The sequence below is a fragment of the Pipistrellus hanaki genome (assembly GCF_964339955.1).
Source record: "Pipistrellus hanaki genome assembly, chromosome: 7".
NCBI classification, from domain to species: domain Eukaryota; kingdom Metazoa; phylum Chordata; class Mammalia; order Chiroptera; family Vespertilionidae; genus Pipistrellus; species Pipistrellus hanaki.
The window spans coordinates 22,861,531-22,881,732 of record NC_140509.1 but is presented as its reverse complement, the minus strand read 5'-3'; the positions used below and the strand labels follow the sequence as shown (position 1 = coordinate 22,881,732).

The 20,202-nt window shown below is 41.5% G+C and overlaps 1 protein-coding gene across 3 annotated transcripts in view; it reads left to right on the top strand.

Annotated features, from left to right (window-relative positions):
* DST (dystonin) overlaps nucleotides 1–20,202 on the top strand; it is a 414,275-nt gene that overhangs the window by 47,524 nt on the left and 346,549 nt on the right. For all 3 annotated transcript variants that reach the window (XM_084889121.1, XM_084889116.1, XM_084889119.1), the window contains exon 3: nucleotides 720–920. In XM_084889121.1, the coding sequence (XP_084745247.1) occupies nucleotides 720–920 (201 nt within the window). The remainder of the gene's footprint in view (nucleotides 1–719; nucleotides 921–20,202) is intronic.

The following is a 20,202-nucleotide window of genomic DNA, read 5'->3' as shown; positions in this document are numbered from 1 at the left end:
GAGCATCTGATATTGGCCAGATGCTGTGCTTAGAATTTTACGTCTACAACTTCACCCTGTGAGGAAACTGCTATCCATTTCTTAGATTAGAAAAGTTAAGACTCATGCATGTTTCATGCGTGTGCAGTTACAATGAACAGATTAGCATTTGGACCTAGGCTCATCTGACCCCAGAACCCATCCACTCGACTCCTCTTATTGGCCTCCCTTTAGTTCTAGAGCCTCCACTGTGTGGTGTTTTGTCACGATGCTTTGCATTCCTGCTTCCTCCTGTAATGAGTCTGCTGTCCAGTATTTACCCTGGAATAGCAGTCAGTCCCATTCCCTGGGCCCTGCTTCCTGTCTAAGTGGAAACACCGCTCTTCCCCTGTAGTCTGATTTCTATTTGCATAAGTAAAGCCATGTGCTCACCTGCACTTTTCCAGGGGTTGAGAGGGTGGGGGGGGGGGGGGGTGGGGGGGAGGTAACCGGGTTTATGGGATTGAAACATTTCTTAAAGTGGGACAACTCTGGGCCCTGCCCCGCGGAGGTGCCTCAGAGAACCCTGGTGGAGGCATCTCGCTGGCATGCTGAGCCTCCTTCTCCGGACCCACCTTGGGAATGTAAGTGACCTCACTGAGCTTGGTAGCTTTGGGCGCCCTTTCTATAAGGAGCCCCGTGGAATTTCCTGACGAACCCAGAACAAACCGGGATTTGTTGGGTTGTGTCTCCTGCCACAGGGATTCAGAGCAAGCCCCCGGCACATTCGAAGGCGAGCTGCAGCGGCTGCGGCCGCCCGTCTGGAGGAAGCCAAGCCCGTGCTGGAGGCTGCCCACCAGAGTGAGCAGGACAGCTCGGCCAGGAAGCGCAGGATCAAGAAAAACAGCCGCGTCCAGCCGGAGTTCTACCACTCCGTCCAAGGCGCAGCCACCAGAAGGCCTGTGAGTACAGAACCGTCTTTTATGAGAATGCCAACGGCACTGTCACATGGTGTGGTCAGCCTCTTAGCTAAAAAAAAAAAAGAGAAAAATCATCAGAGTAACGTTAAATAACTAGGTTTTCCTCCTCTTGTGCCAAGTGCCCAGTGTACTCACCTGTGTCCTGGAAGGAATGTGGTTGCACGGGTTTCAGAGCCGGCATTGGGGCACAGAGCTGTCACAGAGGCCGGATCAGTCACTGGCAGACATCGGTTTAAAAACCAGTGAGGTCTGAGCCCCATTGGAACCAGGTCTAGCCTGAGGATGGGCCAGCCAGCTGAGGTGCAGTAGAAGAGGTCAGAGTTGGTGGTGGTGGTGGTGGGGGGGGGAGAGGGAGGGTTTGGAGGGGTAGAGGTGACTGCAAAGCCAGTGTCAGGATGAAGCAGGGGGTGGAATTGGACCTGGTGTCCAGAGGGGTAGCTGAACCCCTCCAGAGGGGTTTTCGGCCAGTAAGGCCTGTGCTGCCCTCTGCAGCCTCCAGAGAGACTCTGTAAGGTGCTGGGCTGCGCAGGTGTGGCCTTTGAGTTGCTCTTTTTTTTTTTTCCATCGGGATGCCCAGTGTCTCTAGCCACAGTGCCGCCGCACCTGCCATTCAGCTGGAAGCTGGGCTCCACCTCTTGCTCACCTGTCAGCCCATGGCTCTGGGTGCGTGGATTCTTTTTCTTAGTGGGCACATAGACTTTTTACCAATGCTGTGACAGTGAGGGGTTTTGGCTTAGAAAATGCCCCTTTAACGCTTCTAGAAAACAATTTCAGAACTGCGATAACTTTGCATTGCTTTAGCATTCGCTCCTGTACTGTTGGGAGCCTGTTTCTGTCGTTCCTCGTGCCAACCTAGGGGAGCCATCGAGATTTGACTTCCTAATAAGTCTTTGTAAGTCCTTAAAGCAGAACTGCTCTTGTGTGAAGCAAATGTGTGGCAGGCACATGTGGGCATTGAGAGAAACCCAGGAGAGTGTCCGACTCAGTGACCGGCCAAGGGCAATGGCAAGAAAAGGTCCTGTTTAACTTCAACCAATTGTAAATTAAGTACACGCAGGGGTTGCAAAAGTAGGCTTACAGTGTGAGTGTGTGAGACACAGTTTATTCTTGTATCATTATTTATCAATTAGCGTACGGTTTTCCCTACAAACAATTACTATAAACTTACTTTTGCCCACGCTTGCATTTAGCGGTGAGTGTTCTTTTCATAATTTAGTACAACAAAAGCTTAGTAGAATTTAGTCCCTTTGTGGAGCAATATGAAAATTTATCCATTTAACAAATGTTTTTATACAGGAAATAAGGGAAGTACATATATGAATAACTAATAGTTATTGAGGGCTTACTTTGTAATAAGAATTATTCTATGTGACTCACTTAACAACCCTAGGAAGTACGTGTTGTTGTCATTCCCATTTTGTGGATGATGACACTGAGGCCCAGAGAAGGTAAATAACTTGTCTAAGTTTACTGAGTTCTTAGGGAGCTAAGTCTAGAGCTTGGATCTGGGCAGCCTGCCTCCAGAGCCCAGGCATTTACCTCTGGTCTAGGAGCTCACAGCTGAGCAAATGGACAGGCATGTAAACAAGCAAGCACAATGCATGCCTGTGTTAGGAAAATGCTGTGTAGAGTTATGCACAAGGCACGATGGGAGCATCTTAGAGGGCCAGGAATATTTACCGAGCAGCAGACATCTGAGATGAGCCCTGAAGACAAGGAGTTTATCAGGTGGAAAGTAGAGGCCGGAATCTCTGATGAAAGAACATGTACAAAAGCACAGAGGCATGAAAAGAATGGCTTCCTCAGGGACCAGCTCCAGTGGTGCTGGCAGATGAGACTGCATGGGTCAGGCAGGGCCAGGTCATTAAGGGCGTACGTATTATGCTAAATAGTTGGGTTTATTGTCTGTGATGGGGATCCGCTGGAGGTAGGGAATGGGCACACTGGTTCTGTTGCTCAGAATCCAGCCAATTCTTTGCTCCTTGTAACCTTTCCATGGGGATCAGAATGGAGATGTGTTTCCCATCACAGTTTGAGAGCCCATCATTCTCTCAGGAGCACTGTACCTAACGGCCTTAGGTGGTGCGGTGCATTCCTGATGCCTCTGGACTTGGAACTTGCTGTCTACGTTGTCCTGGAATGCAAGCCTCACTCTTGGTTTTCCTGACGAATTTCAATTCACCTCTTAAGACTGGCTTATGCTGGTGAGACTATTCAGAAAAGTTTTGTTGGATCCTTCCTATGAGAGTGAGGTGCTGTTTGTCTTGATCCTTGGCACTTTGTACAAGTCTCCAACATAGCAGTTATTCAAGTGAAAAGGGCAGGCTGTGGGGTAAGACAGACACGAGTTCAAATCCAGCTCTGTGTATCTGGCAGGAAATAGTTGGCACACTAAGAGAGTTAAATTGAAGAGATTTTAATGAAAGGACTGTTTACAGAGGTGTGGGCAGGGCTACATGTAGAATGTGCCTACCACTCCTGACCCGAAGACCATGGCCAAAACTAGATCCTGGTAACAGGAGCTGGGCCGTGGAAAACCCTTCCCCAGGAGCTGTGGCTGAGAAGTGTAGCCACAACCAGAACCTGATGAGGCAGGAAGAGAGCAGGCGCAGTGAGTCTACAGCTGATGCTTTTCAGTCACCCAACCTGATTGGAGGTCAAAGGGCAGAGGAGTCTGGGTAACACACATTATAGAGGTGAGCATCCCCAGGACAGAGTGAGGCAGAGATGGGCAGAGACTCTGAGATGGGAAAGGGACAGTGGAGAATAAAAATCACATGTGGTAATCTTTGCCAAATTGTTCAACTCTTTGAGACTCAGGTCTTATTGTCAAGCAATCACAATAGCTACCTCATTGAGTTGTGAGGATAAACTGAGCTGATGTGGAAATAGATGGCACAGTGACCTGCTTAGAATAAACTCTCAGTAAATGGTAATTCCTTCCTATCCGTTCCTCCCCTAGACGTGGACTTCTTTGGGGGGCCAGCTCATGTGATTTAGAGTATCTCATCTGGATGCATTTATTGAGTAAATGAATGAATGATATTATTCATGACATATACTTATGGACTATAGAAACTGAGAGAATGGAGAGGTGATTTTTTTTTTTAACCCTTCCTTATTCCATAGGATGATCAGGGAATAAATTCTTCTGGGAAGAGATTGCATTGAGTTGGGCTTTAAGATCTGGGTAGGAACTGGATAGGCAGCAGATGTTACGTCTGGGAAGTAGAGTAAGCAAAGGAGAACCATTTGGCTGGATGTGAGGATTTATAGAAGAAAAGTACAGGATGGAGCTGGAAAAAGAGATTGGGACCAGGATACATTCCATACAACTGCATTTAAACTCATTTTCTGTGCTTCATGGAGACACTGGAAGAGGTGAGTAGCATGATCAAAGCAAGGTTTTAGGAAGATTAAACGGGAACAGGGAGAGTCGGAGGGGAGCAGGAGAGGGCCCTGCGAAGCAACTAAAACAGTGTAGGTGTGAGGTGATTAGGACTTGAACTTGGGCCTAACCCATGACATTCTCTGCGGGTGTCTGGTGGTCACTGCTGATGGGGAATCTGAGGAGGGCCTTCACCCTCTCTTCCTCAGGAGCAATTGAAAAGGGGGACATTAGAGGGCAGGAAATAACAGTGGAGGCTACTCTGTTGTTTGGGGCGATAGAAAGATCCTGGGGAATGTTCTTTGGGGCAGGTAAAGCTCACGTCCCCCATCTTCCTGCATCTCCTAGGGCTGTGATCAGCAGACTGTGGCTTGCGAGCCACATGCAGCTCTTTGGTCCCTTGAGTTTTTAGCAAAGGCCAGCTTAGGAGTACCCTAATTAAGTTAATAACCATGTACCTACCTATATAGTTTTAAAAATTTGGCTCTCAAAAGAAATTTCAATTGTACTGTTGATATTTGGCTCTGTTGACTAATGAGTTTGCCGGCCACTGTCCTAGGGGGTCATTCTGGAGACTGACTATCACCAAGTTGGTGGTGAGGAGGCTGTTGGCTCCTTGTCTCACAGGATTCCTGCTCAGCCTTCTGGAGCCTCCGGCCTGTGCTGACAATTCCTTATTTTTGTGAGGACATGAGCTGAGGCCTTGTGCCTGTCCTCTTCTGGTTGGGTGTAGTCAGCAGTGCCTGCGAGAGCCACCCTATTTAACATGTGCCTGAAGCCTGAGCCTTTCTAACTTGCACATTTGGAAAAAAAATCAGTGTTACCACACATGGCCATTAAGGCAACTCTGACGGTGGCTTGGAGTGAAAATAAACCCTCTCTGTGACTCAGGATTATTTGAATGATTTTCTATGAAGAACTCCAGGCATTTCCAGGGGCAATCTGAGGAAGAAATAGGCCCCTGCGTGAGAGAGACTGGAACAGATGTAGCCGGGAAGATGAGTCAGAGATGGTGACAGTGCAGTTTCAGCCACTTTCAGAAGGACTATCCTCTGTGTGAGATGGGTAGGTACGTGCCACGTGGCTGCTATAACCAAATTACCTATTCTGAATTCATAATTTATACTCAAATGTGCCTATAAGGATTTATAATGGAGATCAGTAATGTAAACTTAATAATATGCATGCTTTTTATGAAATAAAAATTAATGAGATATGAATGTTTCTAAGGATGAGTTAGCTAGAAATTTATCCTGATTTTCTCTTAGGAAATACATATGTCTTAGGATTTATGCTATACATTAAGACACTGGAACACTTAGGAATTTTATACTACCTTGAAGTATAAGAGATAATTAGATTCAGCCTCCATTGGTTCTTTAGTATTCTGCGTGTGCCTGAATCCTAGAGTTTTTAAACATCCTCCTCATCCTAGTAAGAGCTCTTCCTTTCCTGCATGCTTCTCTGTTGCTAACACGTGGACCTTGTTCTCTGTGTACTTTCCTATGTTTTTCTCATTTAATCTTCCCAGCAATTCTCTGGGATTGGCACTTGCTTTTCAGAGAACACTTGTCAAGATCACATAACTAATAGATGATGGGACTAGGATTTAGACCCAAGCACTCTGACTGGAGCAGTTGGGGGAATGGAGAAATCAAAACCATCACACTTTTGGTGCTAGATGTTTATCCCAGTCAATCCTCCCGAAGCATTAAGCTCCAAGAATGTTTTCCTGCCTGCGTAGATGGCAGATATAGATGATATCTTTGTGTCTTTCAACTATTACATCATTTAAAACCTATTTTCAAATAATATTAAAAACCATAGATAAACCCTAAACCATTTTGCCATGAGTTTTATTGATCCTCTATTTCTGTGGCAGAGCACTTAGGAAGTAGCAAGTCTTTCTACCCTATTGCTCATTCAGACGAACCTGTTCATATATAACAACTCTCAGGCCTGAGAGGAATTGGTATGTGTTTGGTATTGGGGGGGTGGGGGGGCGGGAATAAGGAGAAATAAAAACTTCAGAGTACTTGAAAATAATCAGGCACACCGTCTTTATTCCTGTTACGTTGTACTGATTACTGTTTTTTTGCACACTGCAACAGCAACCTATATGTTTTCTCATGACTTAGAATTTCAGAGTTTCTCATGGAGGTGAAAGAATATCTGATTGACAGTTGCTAGCACTCCCACATCATTGCCCAAGCTGTAGCCTGCTCCCTCTGCTGGCAAAACCTTGGTCCAAGAGCTTTTGTGGGGCTCCCACTACCACAAGTAAATGAATGAGTGAACCTGAGAATTTTGACTCAGGAGTTGGAGGATAGACAGACTTTGCATAGATGATTAGTGGTCCTGTTCTCTGAAATGGTGAACACTGAGGAAGAAACAGGTTTGGGGGCTGGAAATCAAATTTCCAATTTGGATATGTTCAGTTTGACATATCTGTTACATATCCTAGTGTCTGGATTTCATGGGAAGACATAGTCTGGGTTGGGAGTCATTTGCACACGGATATTATCAAATCCATAACACAGGATGGGATGACCAGAAAGTGAATATTGATAGAAAAAAATAATTTAGTTGGGAACTGAGCCTCGGATTCTCCAGTGTTGAGAGGTTGGAAAGAGGACTAAAGTTCCCTTATAACTTCCAACTCTTCCTTCAGCAATATAGCTGCCTTCAGCCAAGATGGATCCAGGTCTTTTGACTTTCATTTAAGGATATTCATCTTAGGCCAAAAAAGACAACTCAGGTAGAAACGACAGAAAGTAGCAGAAAATGATTTCTCTTTCCTGTTCTTTCTACTCCTAAACCACTTCCTTGACCACACCCTTCTTTTCCCTCTTTTTTTGGATTTTGCTTTTGAGTTTTGGGAAATTTCCCCACTTTTCTTATTGCAACTCAGACCATTATAGGCTGCAAAGTATTTTTGAATATTGCATAGTTTTTATTTTTTAAAATTAACAGTAACAGGATTTCAGGTCATTTTTGTACTTGGAAGCCTACAATGTGGGAAAGACTAACTACACATCCTTGATTTTGTTGAAATACAGTAGGATGTTTCTCTGTTCCTTTCCTGCTTAGATTATTAAAAGACCTTCCCTTTCCCTTTCCTTTTCAAACATGTAGGACCAGGCAGCTTTATTCGAAAAACCTAAGGATACTTCCCTTTCTGTGGAAGGTTTGACTATACGGGCTTATACCTTATTTTGGCTTAATTAATTGTCAAATACAGAGCTCCTAAAGGAAATGTTTGTTTTCTTTTCATCTTTGGAATTCTAGAGCATGAATTGAGTTAATAAAGTCAAATTCCTTTTGCTAACTTCCCCAAAAGGATTTATTGGACTGTGTTCATTCAACTTACTGGGTCTTTGCTATACACATGAGGTTCAGGCCTGGCTGGTGATCAGGGCCGATTGTGGCCTTCTGGCTGCCAGAAGAGGCCATCCTTCATTCTGCGCCTCTCCCTGGTGGTCAGAGCATGTCATAGCGAGCAACTGAACTTCCGGTCTCCCAGTTGAACTCCTGAGAGGACACTTCGCATGATATACACACACACACACACACACACACACACACACACACACACAAAACAAAAAACAAAAAAAACAAAAACAAAACAAAAAAAACCAAAAAAAACAAAAAAAACAAAAAACTTTCAAGGTAGGTGGACTATATTATATGAGTAGTGCTACCAAAGAGTTAGTTTCTCAAACAGTTCATGGAACCAAGATGAACTTGGTAAAGGGATTCTGCTTGGAGAAATTTAAGCACATCTTTGTAGCTCCTGAACCTCATCAAGGTCAGCATTTTGACTGCTTGCTGTTCATTTTGTCTTTCTTGTCCTCAGGGTCCCCCCTTAGATTCTTTAAACTCCAAGCAAGGAAACTTAAATAAATAAACTTTTAGATAGACACTTATAATTCATGGACAACAGAGGATAAAAGAACTGAAAAGAAAGGCCCTTCGAAGGTGTTTATTACTTTGCCTCTCACCAGAACAGTCTTTAAATTGTTCCAGGAGGATGAATATAAATTCTTTTATTTTAAAAGACACAGGCATAGTTTCCCTTGGAATTCTGGTTGACTTTAAACAGTTGTCTTTGCCTCAGATGACTTCTTAATCTTTGCCCGAGATCCCATGGGTTTCAATTTAAGACCATTTCCTGCTGTATTTATTATCTGTGAAGAGGATAAAGTTGAGCTCCTCTGCTACTGCGTTACCATCAGTCCTTATGAAATCAAAATGTTGAAGTTTGAGAGAACCTTAGTTTATCTGATTCAACGTTCCCTCATGCTAGTCTTTATTGCTTGAGTACCTTTAGTGATAAGATCTCCCGTTGTTAGCCCTAGCTATTTAAAAAAAAATAATTGTATGTTTTAATTATAGTTGACATACAATATTATTTTAGTTTCAGGTATATACCCCCATAATTAAACATTATATAACTTACTAAGTGATTATGCTGATAAAATTCCTACCCAGATGCCAGACGCTTCAGTTTTCCCCTATATGTTCCTGGTGCCTTTTGAGCTGGTGCCCTAGTGCTAGAACTCAGAGGGAGTGAGTCTGAGTAAATCCATGCCCAGGCCCTTTAAGAGGAACTTTTGGGATTCCAGCCTAGCCCTCTATCTCCCTCAGCCACAATTCCCACTGGTTTTTATAACTAGCAGTTATGGGGACTTCTCTTCCAAGCAGTGGAACTCTGGGCTGGGAACCCTAGCTGGTTTGACTCAGTGGATGGAGCATCAGCCTGCAGACTGAAGGGTCCTGGGTTCCATTCCAGGTCAGAGCACATACCTGGGTTGCAGGCTCCATCCCTAGTAGGGAGGCATGCAGGAGGAAGCCGTTGGTGATACCCTATCATCATTGATGTTTCTTTCTTTTTTTAAAAAATTTTTACCTGAGGATATTTTCCCATTTTAGAGAGTGGAAGATAAAGGGAAAGACAGAGAGAAGCATCAATGTGAGAGAAACACATCAATTGGTTTTAGTTGCCTCCTGCATGTGCCCCAACTAGGGCCCGGGCTGAGGAAAAGCCTGTAACCAAGGTATGTGCCCTTGACCAGAATCGAACCCGGGACCCTTTGGTTCATAGGCCAATGCTCTATCTACTGAGCCAAACCAGCTAGGTACACTGTTGATATTTTGTTTTGTGTTTTGTGTTTTCTCTCTCTCTCTCTCTCTCTCTCTGAAATCAATAAAAATAAATTTTAGAAATCCCCCATTGCTAGATGCCTCTTATTATTAGTAAGTTAATTGTACTTGAGAATAAAAAAGCTCTTTCTTCACTAGGCTCATGCTTCCATTTCTCTGGACCTTTTCTCCTACATCTACGGTAATTCTCAATTTTTCCAAACATCACCTTTGTTGCATTCCTCTATGGCAAGGATCTGTCTGATTTCTCAATAGTGCCTCTTTTGTTGTTGTTGTGACATAATGAAGTGAGATTTAAGAAAACCAAACTCTGGAAACTGCGCATATCCAAACAGCATTCAGTTTGTGTGACGGCAGTGGAGAGGTCAGCTCTGGAAATGACAGCAGTGCTTCAGGAAAATTCCTGCTGTGTAGAAGCACTTTTGTAGTTAAATAGAACTTCATATTTTTTTTTAAAATGTGCTCATATTCATGATCTCATTTAATCTGCACATCCAACTTGTGCATTGGGGAGGGTATATATTATTAATCCAATTTGTCAAAACTGTGTCTCAGTTAGTAAGGGACTGACCCAAGGTCGTGAGTCTTGATGGAGGCAGACATCCATCACCCTTGCAATCTATCTGGGAGGTTTCTTACTCAGATAACACTTGGGGAAGTGGGTGAGAGGTTTCAGGGACAAGAAAGGAGATTAAAAAAAAAAAAAAGAAAGAAAGAAAGAAAAGAAAGAAAGAATGGAGATTCCAGTAGACTGGAGGAATTATTCGTGTTTCTCAACCTGACTCATTCCCAGGGAGTAGCTATATATCATTGAGAGCCGCTCATAGCCTGCCTTATCTATACTGGCCACACTAGAGAATTCATGTATTGGCAAGTCATCTCAATTATCAAATGTAAAGTGGGTTGTCAGCTCTGATGCTGGGGAATGTCATTGACTTAACACCATTGATACCCCTTGCACCCACTACATACCAATTACATTACTAGGATGGATGCAGATTAGATACCTAATTTAATCTGGTGTTAAGATTAGGTTTAAATACTTTTGTGCAATGTTACTGGGAATGTAAGATCATGTGGCTGTTAGGGAAATCAGTATGTCACTTTTTCAAAACATAAAAATTGATTTACCACAAGATCTAACAATCCTGCTTCTGGATGCATACCCAAAAGAACTGAAAGCAGGGTCTTGAATAGATATTTGTATACCTATTTTCATAGTAGCATTATTTACATTAACCAAAAGGTAGAGGAAACCCAAGTGTCCATTGGTGGATGAATGAATAAACAAAGTCTGATATATACATATGTTAGAGTATTATTCAGCCTTAAAAAAGGAAGGAAATTCTACATGTGATACAGTATGGATGGACCTTGAGGACTTTATACTAAACTAGAGGCCTGGTGCACAGATTCGTCCAGAGCACAGATGATTTGTCCAGGGCACAGATTTGTCCAGGCCCATTTCCCCTAGTCCCTATTGGATGAATCCCAGCAGCAAGCTAACCTACTGGTCGGAGTATTTGCCCCCTGGTGGTCAGTGTGCATCATAGTGACTGGTCAAACGAGCAGTCGGACACTTAGCATATTATGCTTTTATTATATAGGATGATATAAGCCAGTCACAAAAAGGACAAATACTGTATGATTCTACTTCAGTGAGGTGACTACAGTAGTAAATTCATAGACGCAATACTAGAATAGAGGCTGCCAAGGGCTGTTGGGAGGAGGAAATGGGAAGTTGTTTAATGAGTATAGAATTTTACTTTTGTAAGATGAAAAGAGTGCTGGAGATTGTTAGCACAATAGTGTAAATGCACTTAATACTACTGAACTGTACACTTCAAAAAGACTAAGGTGGTAAATTTTATGTTCTGTATATCTTACCAAAATTAAAATGAAATTAAGTTTAAACAGCCACTGCAGCCACAGAGGCAGAAGAATTACAATAAAGGTTCATAGAATAAGGACCCAAATGATAAGAATATACTTTTAGCTTATTTTAAGTAAAATTGTCATGAAGTAACAGAGGCACAACATAAACAAGAGGTAATTATGAGTAGCAAATGCTGAGAAAATAACTTAATTACTTATACACAGAGTGTGGGCATGACAGTTGGTTGAATGGACATCAGAAGCCAAGACATGTTTCGTATGTGTGAGATGACAGTGGTATCATTATTCTTAAAAAAGAGAAACTGCTAGGAATGTAAACTCTAAGTTGAGGTTTTAAGGGCCATTGTATCTGTATATTGTATTTGCATATGAATCAAAACATTCTGGATTAAACTGATCTAAAACAATGTAAACTTGCATATTAATTGCAAAGGCTGTATTATTTCATGCCTTTTTAGTAATGAGATAATAAGGTCCCTGGGATTTGCTTCAAAATAATCCAGGGGGTGGAGGAGGAAAACTTGCATATTAATTGCAAAGGCTGTATTATTTCATGCCTTTTTAGTAATGAGATAATAAGGTCCCTGGGATTTGCTTCAAAATAATCCAGGGGGTGGAGGAGGAAATGTGGGTAAGAATATAGTTCAAACAACACTGACCAACCAGGATTTGGTAATTTTTGAAGCCGGATGATGTGTAAATGGTAGTTCTTTATACTTTTCTAATGTTGTAAAAGCTTGAAATTGTCCTTAATAAAAGGTTTAAGACATTAGGGGAAAAAACACACATATTTTTGTTGAAATCATTGACACTTTGCTTGACAAAAGCTTGAAATTGTCCTTAATAAAAGGTTTAAGACATTAGGGGAAAAAACACACAGATTTTTGTTGAAATCATTGACACTTTGCTTCATCAAGTCTATGTCATTGACACTTTGCTTCATCAAGTCTCTTTTTTGGCTTTTGTTTTTCATAGATTGACTCTAATTTTTTTGCTAATAATTTTCCAAATTTCAGATATTCACCATTAGAAGGTGTTTAGAAAGGCAGAAGGAAGGGGACAATATTCCTATAGCTATCTTTGGATATCTTTTAATTATCTTCTTTTTAAACAAAGGCCTATTTGCTTATTTGTTAGCTTTTTACTTAGAACATTTTCTAATACCATGCTGGTGCATTTAAAATTTAAACAAATAATGTAAAACAGACAAGGCTGATTTTTTGTTCTTTGTAGATTTATTGATATGAAAATAGAATTACTATCAAAACAAAATTGACCCCAAAGGCAATATTGCTTGACATTGTCTTGCTGAAACTCTGTTGATACCTCGTTTTACATTTCTTCTTTTTAATTATATATTTTATTGATTTTTTTTACAGAGAGGAAGGGAGAGGGATAGAGAGCTAGAAACATCGATGAGAGAGAAACATTGATCAGCTGCCTCCTGCACACCTCCTACAGGGGATGTGCTTGCAATCAAGGTACATGCCCTTGACTGGAATCAAACCTGGGACCCTTGAGTCTGCAGGCCCGACGCTCTATCCACTGAGCCAAACCTGATTTGGCCACTTCTTTTGTTTTACTGTTACCAGTATTATGGATGTCCCTCATTCCCACTTATCCGTTGTCCCCCTCAACCCAGCCCCCTCCCTTCCCCAGGCCTTCACCACACTATTGTCTGTGTCCATGAGCTATGTATATATGTTCTTTGGTTAATCTCTAAGTAGAATTCTTATATTCCAGCAGTACTCCACCCCCCCCTTCCCCCAGCACATTACACTTATATCTTCGCCCAGAACTCATGAAATTTTGATGATGGCTGAAATGCAAGCTATTGAATAGTTGCCTAATCGATCTGAGCTCATCTTTAATATTGACATCACATTCCATTATGTAACTGCCTTCAGGAGATGGTTTTTCAGAGGTAGGTTGTTTCTTTCATTTTGCTGCTCATACTTCAACTTTTCTGTTGCTAAATAGGGTGGTGAGATGGTGATTTGCACATTTCTACCCCTGTTTAAAGCTTATTTAAGAAGACTTGAGACTATCATTAGTTAGGGTGTTTTGAAGTTGTCTGCGAATTTTATTTCTATACTAGCCGTGTTAGAAATGGGCATCAATAATTGAGAACGAATTAAGTTTTTAGCTGCTTTGCCAAATGGAAAAAACATTCCCCCGTTTACCTTCACTAAAATTGGACCGCTAGGCACAGGTCTTTAAGAAGCAATGGGATTTTTACAGGATATGTGCTCTCATGCTATTAATTTTTATAACTTGCAGCTGAAGAAAAATGCTTATTTTTAAATAGCGAGCCTAAGTGTTGGAAATGAGCTCCTTTCTCTTAGCTATCAGGGAAGCCATTTCCCTTGAACTGTGATGGCAGTCAGTTGTGACATATCACTTTCAGCCTTTTCTCCTCCTGCATTCCAAGAAGATTGAACATTATTGAGCATAAACCTTTTCCCCAAGGGTTCAGAACGGCCAAAATTGTACATTGAACCTGAGCATATACTTTAAAGTGGAGTTTCATGTGCTTATTGAGCTCTTTGGAATTACGAAGATGATAGAAAAGTAATTAGCTAAGATTCTTGGCACATTTTCCTATTCTTTTGTTTGGTGGTGGTGGTTTGCTTTGTCTCTTTGAAACAGAAGAAGATCAGCCTCCACTTTAATAAAGTGTGAGCTAGAGTTAGTCAGACTGATTTTTTTTCCACTGAAGACAAATTTTAGGTATTATAACTTTCACCAATAAAGCAAAAACACTTGCATTAAATATCTGACTATTTTCAGGCTTAAAAATCTAAGTATGGTTGGAGAATGGTAGAATTCTAAAAACCTCAATACCGTATTTTCCGGCGTATAAGACGACCCCCTAATTTTACAGTTAAAACATAGGTTTAGGCCTATATTTGCTGTATAAGACTACCCCCCACTTCCGAGGCAACACCAGTTCTTTTTTTAATAGATCACCTCTCTGACTCTGGCCAATCTGAGCAGGCTTTTTACTAGAACACAGTGTAACTTCGGGTACAGAACATGTATAATTTGTATACATAAAAAGCCTGCTTGGATTGGCTGAGTTAGAGAGGCGGTCTATTAAAAAAAAGAATTGGTGTTGCCTCGGAAGTGGGGGGTAGTCTTATACAGCGAATATAGGCCTAAACCTATGTTTTAACTGTAAAATTAGGGGATCATCTTATACGCTGGAAAATACGGTATAAAAGTAAACTGCTGGTTTGAAGGTGGGAGGTGAGTGGGGAGATGAATCAGTTTGATGTCAAACATTGTTTGATTCTTTTGTCACTTACTTAGTGTATGCTTTATTTTCTTAGTTATTTTCACTGCTTCTTTTCATTTCCTAGGTATAGGTAATTTTGAGGAAGACAGTATTTTATATTGCTAGGCATTAAGAAGTATCACATTAGTTGATATTTTAAAATACCTTTTATGCTAAATGTGGAGAAAGATAAGTTGAAAAACAAAACAGAAATGTACTGAAATTGTCAAAAGTCATTTCTCATTGCAATTCTGTCTCTTATTCTTATTTTAATAATTAGGAGAATGGCCAAAACTGGTTTGGCTCAATGGATAGAGCATTGCCTTGGGGACTGAAGGGTCCCGGATTCGATTCTGGTCAAGGGCATGTACCTTGGTTGCAGGCATATCCCCAGTAGGAGGTGTGCAAGAGGCAGCTGATCGATGACTCTCTCTCACTGATGTTTCTAACTCTGTATCTCTCTCCCTTCCTCTCTGTACAAAATCAATAAAATATATTTTAAAAAGAATAATGAGGAGAATGGTGTCACCTTACAAGAAAGAGATTATACTTTGTGTTCAAAACTTTAACCCTAGGGAATTGTGGCATTTCAATAAATTTTTAATAATGACTCTGGTCTACTTTTTTTTTGGGGGGGGGGTTTGTTATTACTTAGCTATCATGGAGTAAGAGGAGTTGTAAGTGGAAAAATCCATGGAGAAAAGGAAACTCATAGGCTCAGTTATTGTGGCCAATTGCCAAGTTAGATTGTATTTTAGCTCTCCAGAAGTACCTTTCTTGATACTCTTTTGAATGTTATCTATTCATCATGGAAACAGAAATTAAAAGGGTTTTTTGTTTTGTTTTGTTAATACTTACCTCAGGATGTTCTTTCATTGATTTTTTAGATAGAGTGGAAGGGACGGGGAGAGACAGAGAGAGAAAAGCATCAACATGGGAGAGACACATGGATTGGTTGCCTCCCACAGGTGCCCCACCCCTGGCCAGGGACTGAGTCAGCAACTGAGGTACCTGCCCTTGACCAGGAAGGAACCTGTGACCCTTCAGTCCTCAGGCCAATGCTCTAACCACTGAGAAAAACCAGCTAGGGCAAAACGTTTTTTATATTATATGATAAGAGCACCTGGGTTAGTAATGGGCTGGTCCTAGTTTATTTTTGCTTGAGCTAACAAACTTTTCAGCAAACATAAACGGTGGGAGAGTGTATTCTGGTGCCATACAGCCTTTATAAGTATACATTCGGTCTTTGGCACTTCCTAGCTCAGTGCCTTTGGCACAGTGAGTTATTCAGCTTCACTATGGCTCAGGTTCCTCAACTGTAGAGTGTGCATCGTGACTTTATAATGTTATTGCGAAGATTCATCTTTTTATAGTGCTCAAAACCATGCTGGGCACAGAGTGAATGCTGTACCTGTTTACTATTATTATTTAACAACCTATGTGAGGGATAGGGTTCTAGATGTACTGAAAATATGCAGGTGAATAGCATGAAGTCTCTGATCTTAGGGATTTTACAGTCTTGGGGAAGTGAACAAGCAGATGGTTACAATGTCGGGTGATAGAGGTGCTCTACGAGAATATTAGTATCACTTATCTCAAAGTAGGGAGTTCAGGGAAAGCTTCCTGAAAGAAGTGGTTGCTGGGCTGTGTATTGAAGGACTAAGAAGAAATAGGGAAAAGCCTTCCATGTAGAAAGAGTAGGATGTCCTAAAGGAGCAGGAGAGCGAGAGTGAGAGCAAGAGAGAGAACTGTCCTTTTGGGGAAATAGAAATAGTTCCTAAGGAAGCTGGCATAGAGTATGAGGCTGGTGATAAGTAAGGTCACACAGGGCTCTGTTTTCCATGCCAAAGACTTTGGACTTTTATCCTTTGGCATTAGGGGCCCCTGAAGAACCATGGATAAGGGAGAGTTGGGATGAAAATTTGAGTTAGAAAGATTGGTGTTGTGTCAGTGTAGCAACTGGATTGAAAGAGTACAGGTTAGCCGGGACCGGTTTGGCTCAGTGGATAGAGCGTCGGCTTGGGGACTGAAGGGCCCCGGGTTCAATTCCGGTCAAGGGCATGTACCTTGGTTGCGGGCATATCCCCAGTGGGGGGTGTGCAAGAGGCAGCTGATCAATGACTCTCTCATTGATGTTTCTAACTCTCTATCTCTCTCCCTTCCTCTCTGTACAAAAATCAATAAAATATATTTAAAAAAAGAAAAAGAAAAAAAGAAAGAGTACAGGTTAGAGTACGGAGAGTAATGGTATGGTCCAAGTAAGAAATAAATAGGCCTGGATTAAGATAGTAATAATGTAGGTGAAAAGAGCAATTAATTTGAGAACTATAAAGGATTAGAATAAATATAATTCAGTAACAAATAATATGTGGGGTGAGGAAAAAGGAGAAATATATATATTTTTTAATTTAAATTCTTTGTTGTTTAAAGTATTATGTATGTCTCCTTTATCCCCCATTGACCTCTCCCTGGTTACCCCCAACCCCCAGCACATGCTCTCACCCTCCCTACTGTCTGTGTCCATTGGTTATGCTTATATGCATGCATACAAGTCCTTTGGTTGATCTCTTACCACCCACTCACCTTCCCTCTGAACTATTTTATGCTTTTATGTCTCTGAATCTATTTTTGTTTATCATTTTATGTTGTTCATTATATCCCATAAATGAGTGTGTCCATGTGATATTTATCTTTCTCCGACTGGCTTATTTCACTTAGCATAATGTTAAACTCCATCCATGCTGTTGCAAATGGTAAGAGCTCCTTTTTCCCCCCAGCAGCATAGTATTCCATTGTCTAGATATTCCTCAGTAATTTTTATTTAAAAATTTTTTTTTGTTTTAATCTAGACAATTTTAGAGTCTGTCACTAAATGGGAATAAAGCAAGATGAGAGGAACAGGGTATGGTGTAGGGGAGGGGGGAAGATACGTTGGTGTTTGTATGTGTCGAATTTTGAAGTGCCTGTGAGACATCCAAGGTATGATTCTAGGAAGCAGTTGGATATAAGAATACAGAATTCACTGGAAGAGACAAAGATGGCAATACAGCTTTGGTGGTCAGCAGTACATAGAATGTCGTTAAAGTGATAAGAGTGAGTAAAACTGGTCAGGGAGAGCCTATAGCATGAGAAAGGAAGATGAGATCCTAATATGCTGAGATTCCAGAAAATAATGTATGAGTATTAAGTGGTGGGAGAGAAAGCCACCAGAATCAAAGAAACAGAAGCAATCAGAGAGGAAAACCATGGGAGAACTGTGTCATAGAAGCAAGAGGAGAGGGATCCCAAGAAAGGAGTGATAATGATATATAATATTGCCAAGAAGTCAAGAAGGGTGAAGACTTAATTTTGCTCTGAATTTTAAGCAACCAAAAGGAAATTAATATTTTGGGAAGAGGAAAGGATAGATGTCTAATGTTGGATAGTAACCAGATTTCAGTGGGTTGAAGAGTACATGGGATTATTTTATTTCAAGATGGTAAGTAAAAACTTTTCCATTTCTGGCTCTTCTCATAAAACACTCCCAAAAACAGCAAGAGAATAAGAAACTAAAAGACAAAGTCAATCTTTGAAGAAAGTGAGAGAAGTTGTCATCAGGCACCACAATACACGAAGAGGAAAGCAAATGGAGAAAGGTAAAAGACCCAGCCAAGAAGAGGAAATGTTTACAGAGACTCTAACCATTGCCCCCTTCCCAGACATGGTCAGGAATAGGTATCACCAGGCTGGGTTGCAGGCTGAAATGAGATGAGGACTGAAAATAAGAATTGATTAAAAAAGCCTTCCTAAGGAGTATTTGAGCAGGCACCTTCAGTACTCAGACATCTTCTTCCTAATTCATACTTTCCCTTGCTTTATTTGAGAATGTTCCAGTCACACTTCCTTGTCTTTGTCTTCTGTCCCCACCAGGTACATGGCCTTCAAGGGGCTTTGTATTTGTGCTTTGCTTCTCCATCTCTCTTGTTTTTGAGGAGTTTCCTTATTTTCCTGCCACACACACACACACACACACACACACAGTCACACACACAGTCACACGCAGTCACACGCACAGGCACACGTGTTGTTATTTCATCCAGCATTTTTAGATATTGTGTGGTAGGAAGGCTTGTTAGGATGTTAAATATGCAGTATAGCTGAGAAGCCCTTGTCTTGTTTTTGTAAGACTAAACAGGTTTCCCAAACTGGTTCTTCTCAGATCAGAGCTACATGTGCTCCAAAGTTCCAGCTTCCCTCCTAGGGCCCTGGAGAGTTAACAATTCTGCACATCATTGTCACAATACACTCCCATCCTCCCCCAACCAGGCAACCAAGACATGGCTTCTAATTCTCCTTTGCATGTGATTTTGTTTCTACTTGGGGCTGTGCAGTAGTACCTTGAGCCAACTGTTCCTTATCTCCTAGCCTTAAAGCAAATGACACAGCACCTCCGTTTCCTGCAGCCGGTAGGACTCATGCTCACTCAGGGCACTGAGAAGTACTCTAGTGACGCACTTGTTTTCAAGTCTCATATTTCAGTATCTATTTGTTAATTCAGCTAAAGCCAAGTCAGTTTTCTGATTGCACAATGTTTTGTTATAATTTGGAGTTGAACATAAAACTTCAAACAGAGACAAAAAATTTAGATAAATTATAAAATAGCTTTGGGAGAGGGAAAGGGATGTAGTTTGTTTGTTTGTTTGTTTGTTTGTTTGTTACTAGAGGCCTGGTGCAAGTCATGCACTGCGGGGGGGGGGGGGGGGGGGGGAGGGGGGCGGGCGGGGAGAAGCCTGTGGCCTCTCACAGTCCAGGACCCTTTGCTCTTTACCACCTGCCTGCTTGCTGCTCCTCCGCTGCACTGGCCCAGCTGTGAGCCCAGCTTCTGACTGAATGGCCCTCACCCTGTGGGAGTGCACTGATCACCAGGCTGCAGCTCCTACTTTGAGCATCTGCCCCCTGGTGGTCAGTTTATAGTGACTAGTCATTCCACCATTCGGTCAATTTGCATATTAGGGTTTTATTATATAGAATAGGATATTGAATGTGAACTGTAAATGAAAAAATAAAATTTTAAAAAATAACCAAATAAAATTTTAGATCTGAAAATTACACACACACACACACACACACACATATTCTTACTTGAGAATTTTTTAAAATTGATTTTTAGAGAGAGAAACATCCACGTGACAGAGAAATACCAGTATGTGCCCTAACCTAGAATCCAACAGAAAATCCTTTGGTGTACAGGTTGAGACTCCAACCATCTAAGCTACCTGGCCAGGGAAGATTTGAAAAAATTTTTTTAAATGTACCTTCAGGCCCTGGTCAGTGTGGATCTGTAGTTAAAGTGTCCTCCCATGCACCAAAGGGTCATGGGTTCGATTCCAGGTGAGGGCACATACACAGGTTGTGAGTTCCATCCCTGTCGGATTGCTTAGGCAACTGATCGATGTTCCTCTTTCTCTTTCCCTCTCCCTTTCTCTCTCTCTAGAATCAATGAAAAGAACATATCCTTAGAGGAGGACTTAAAAAGAAAAAAAAATGCTGGTTTGGTTCAG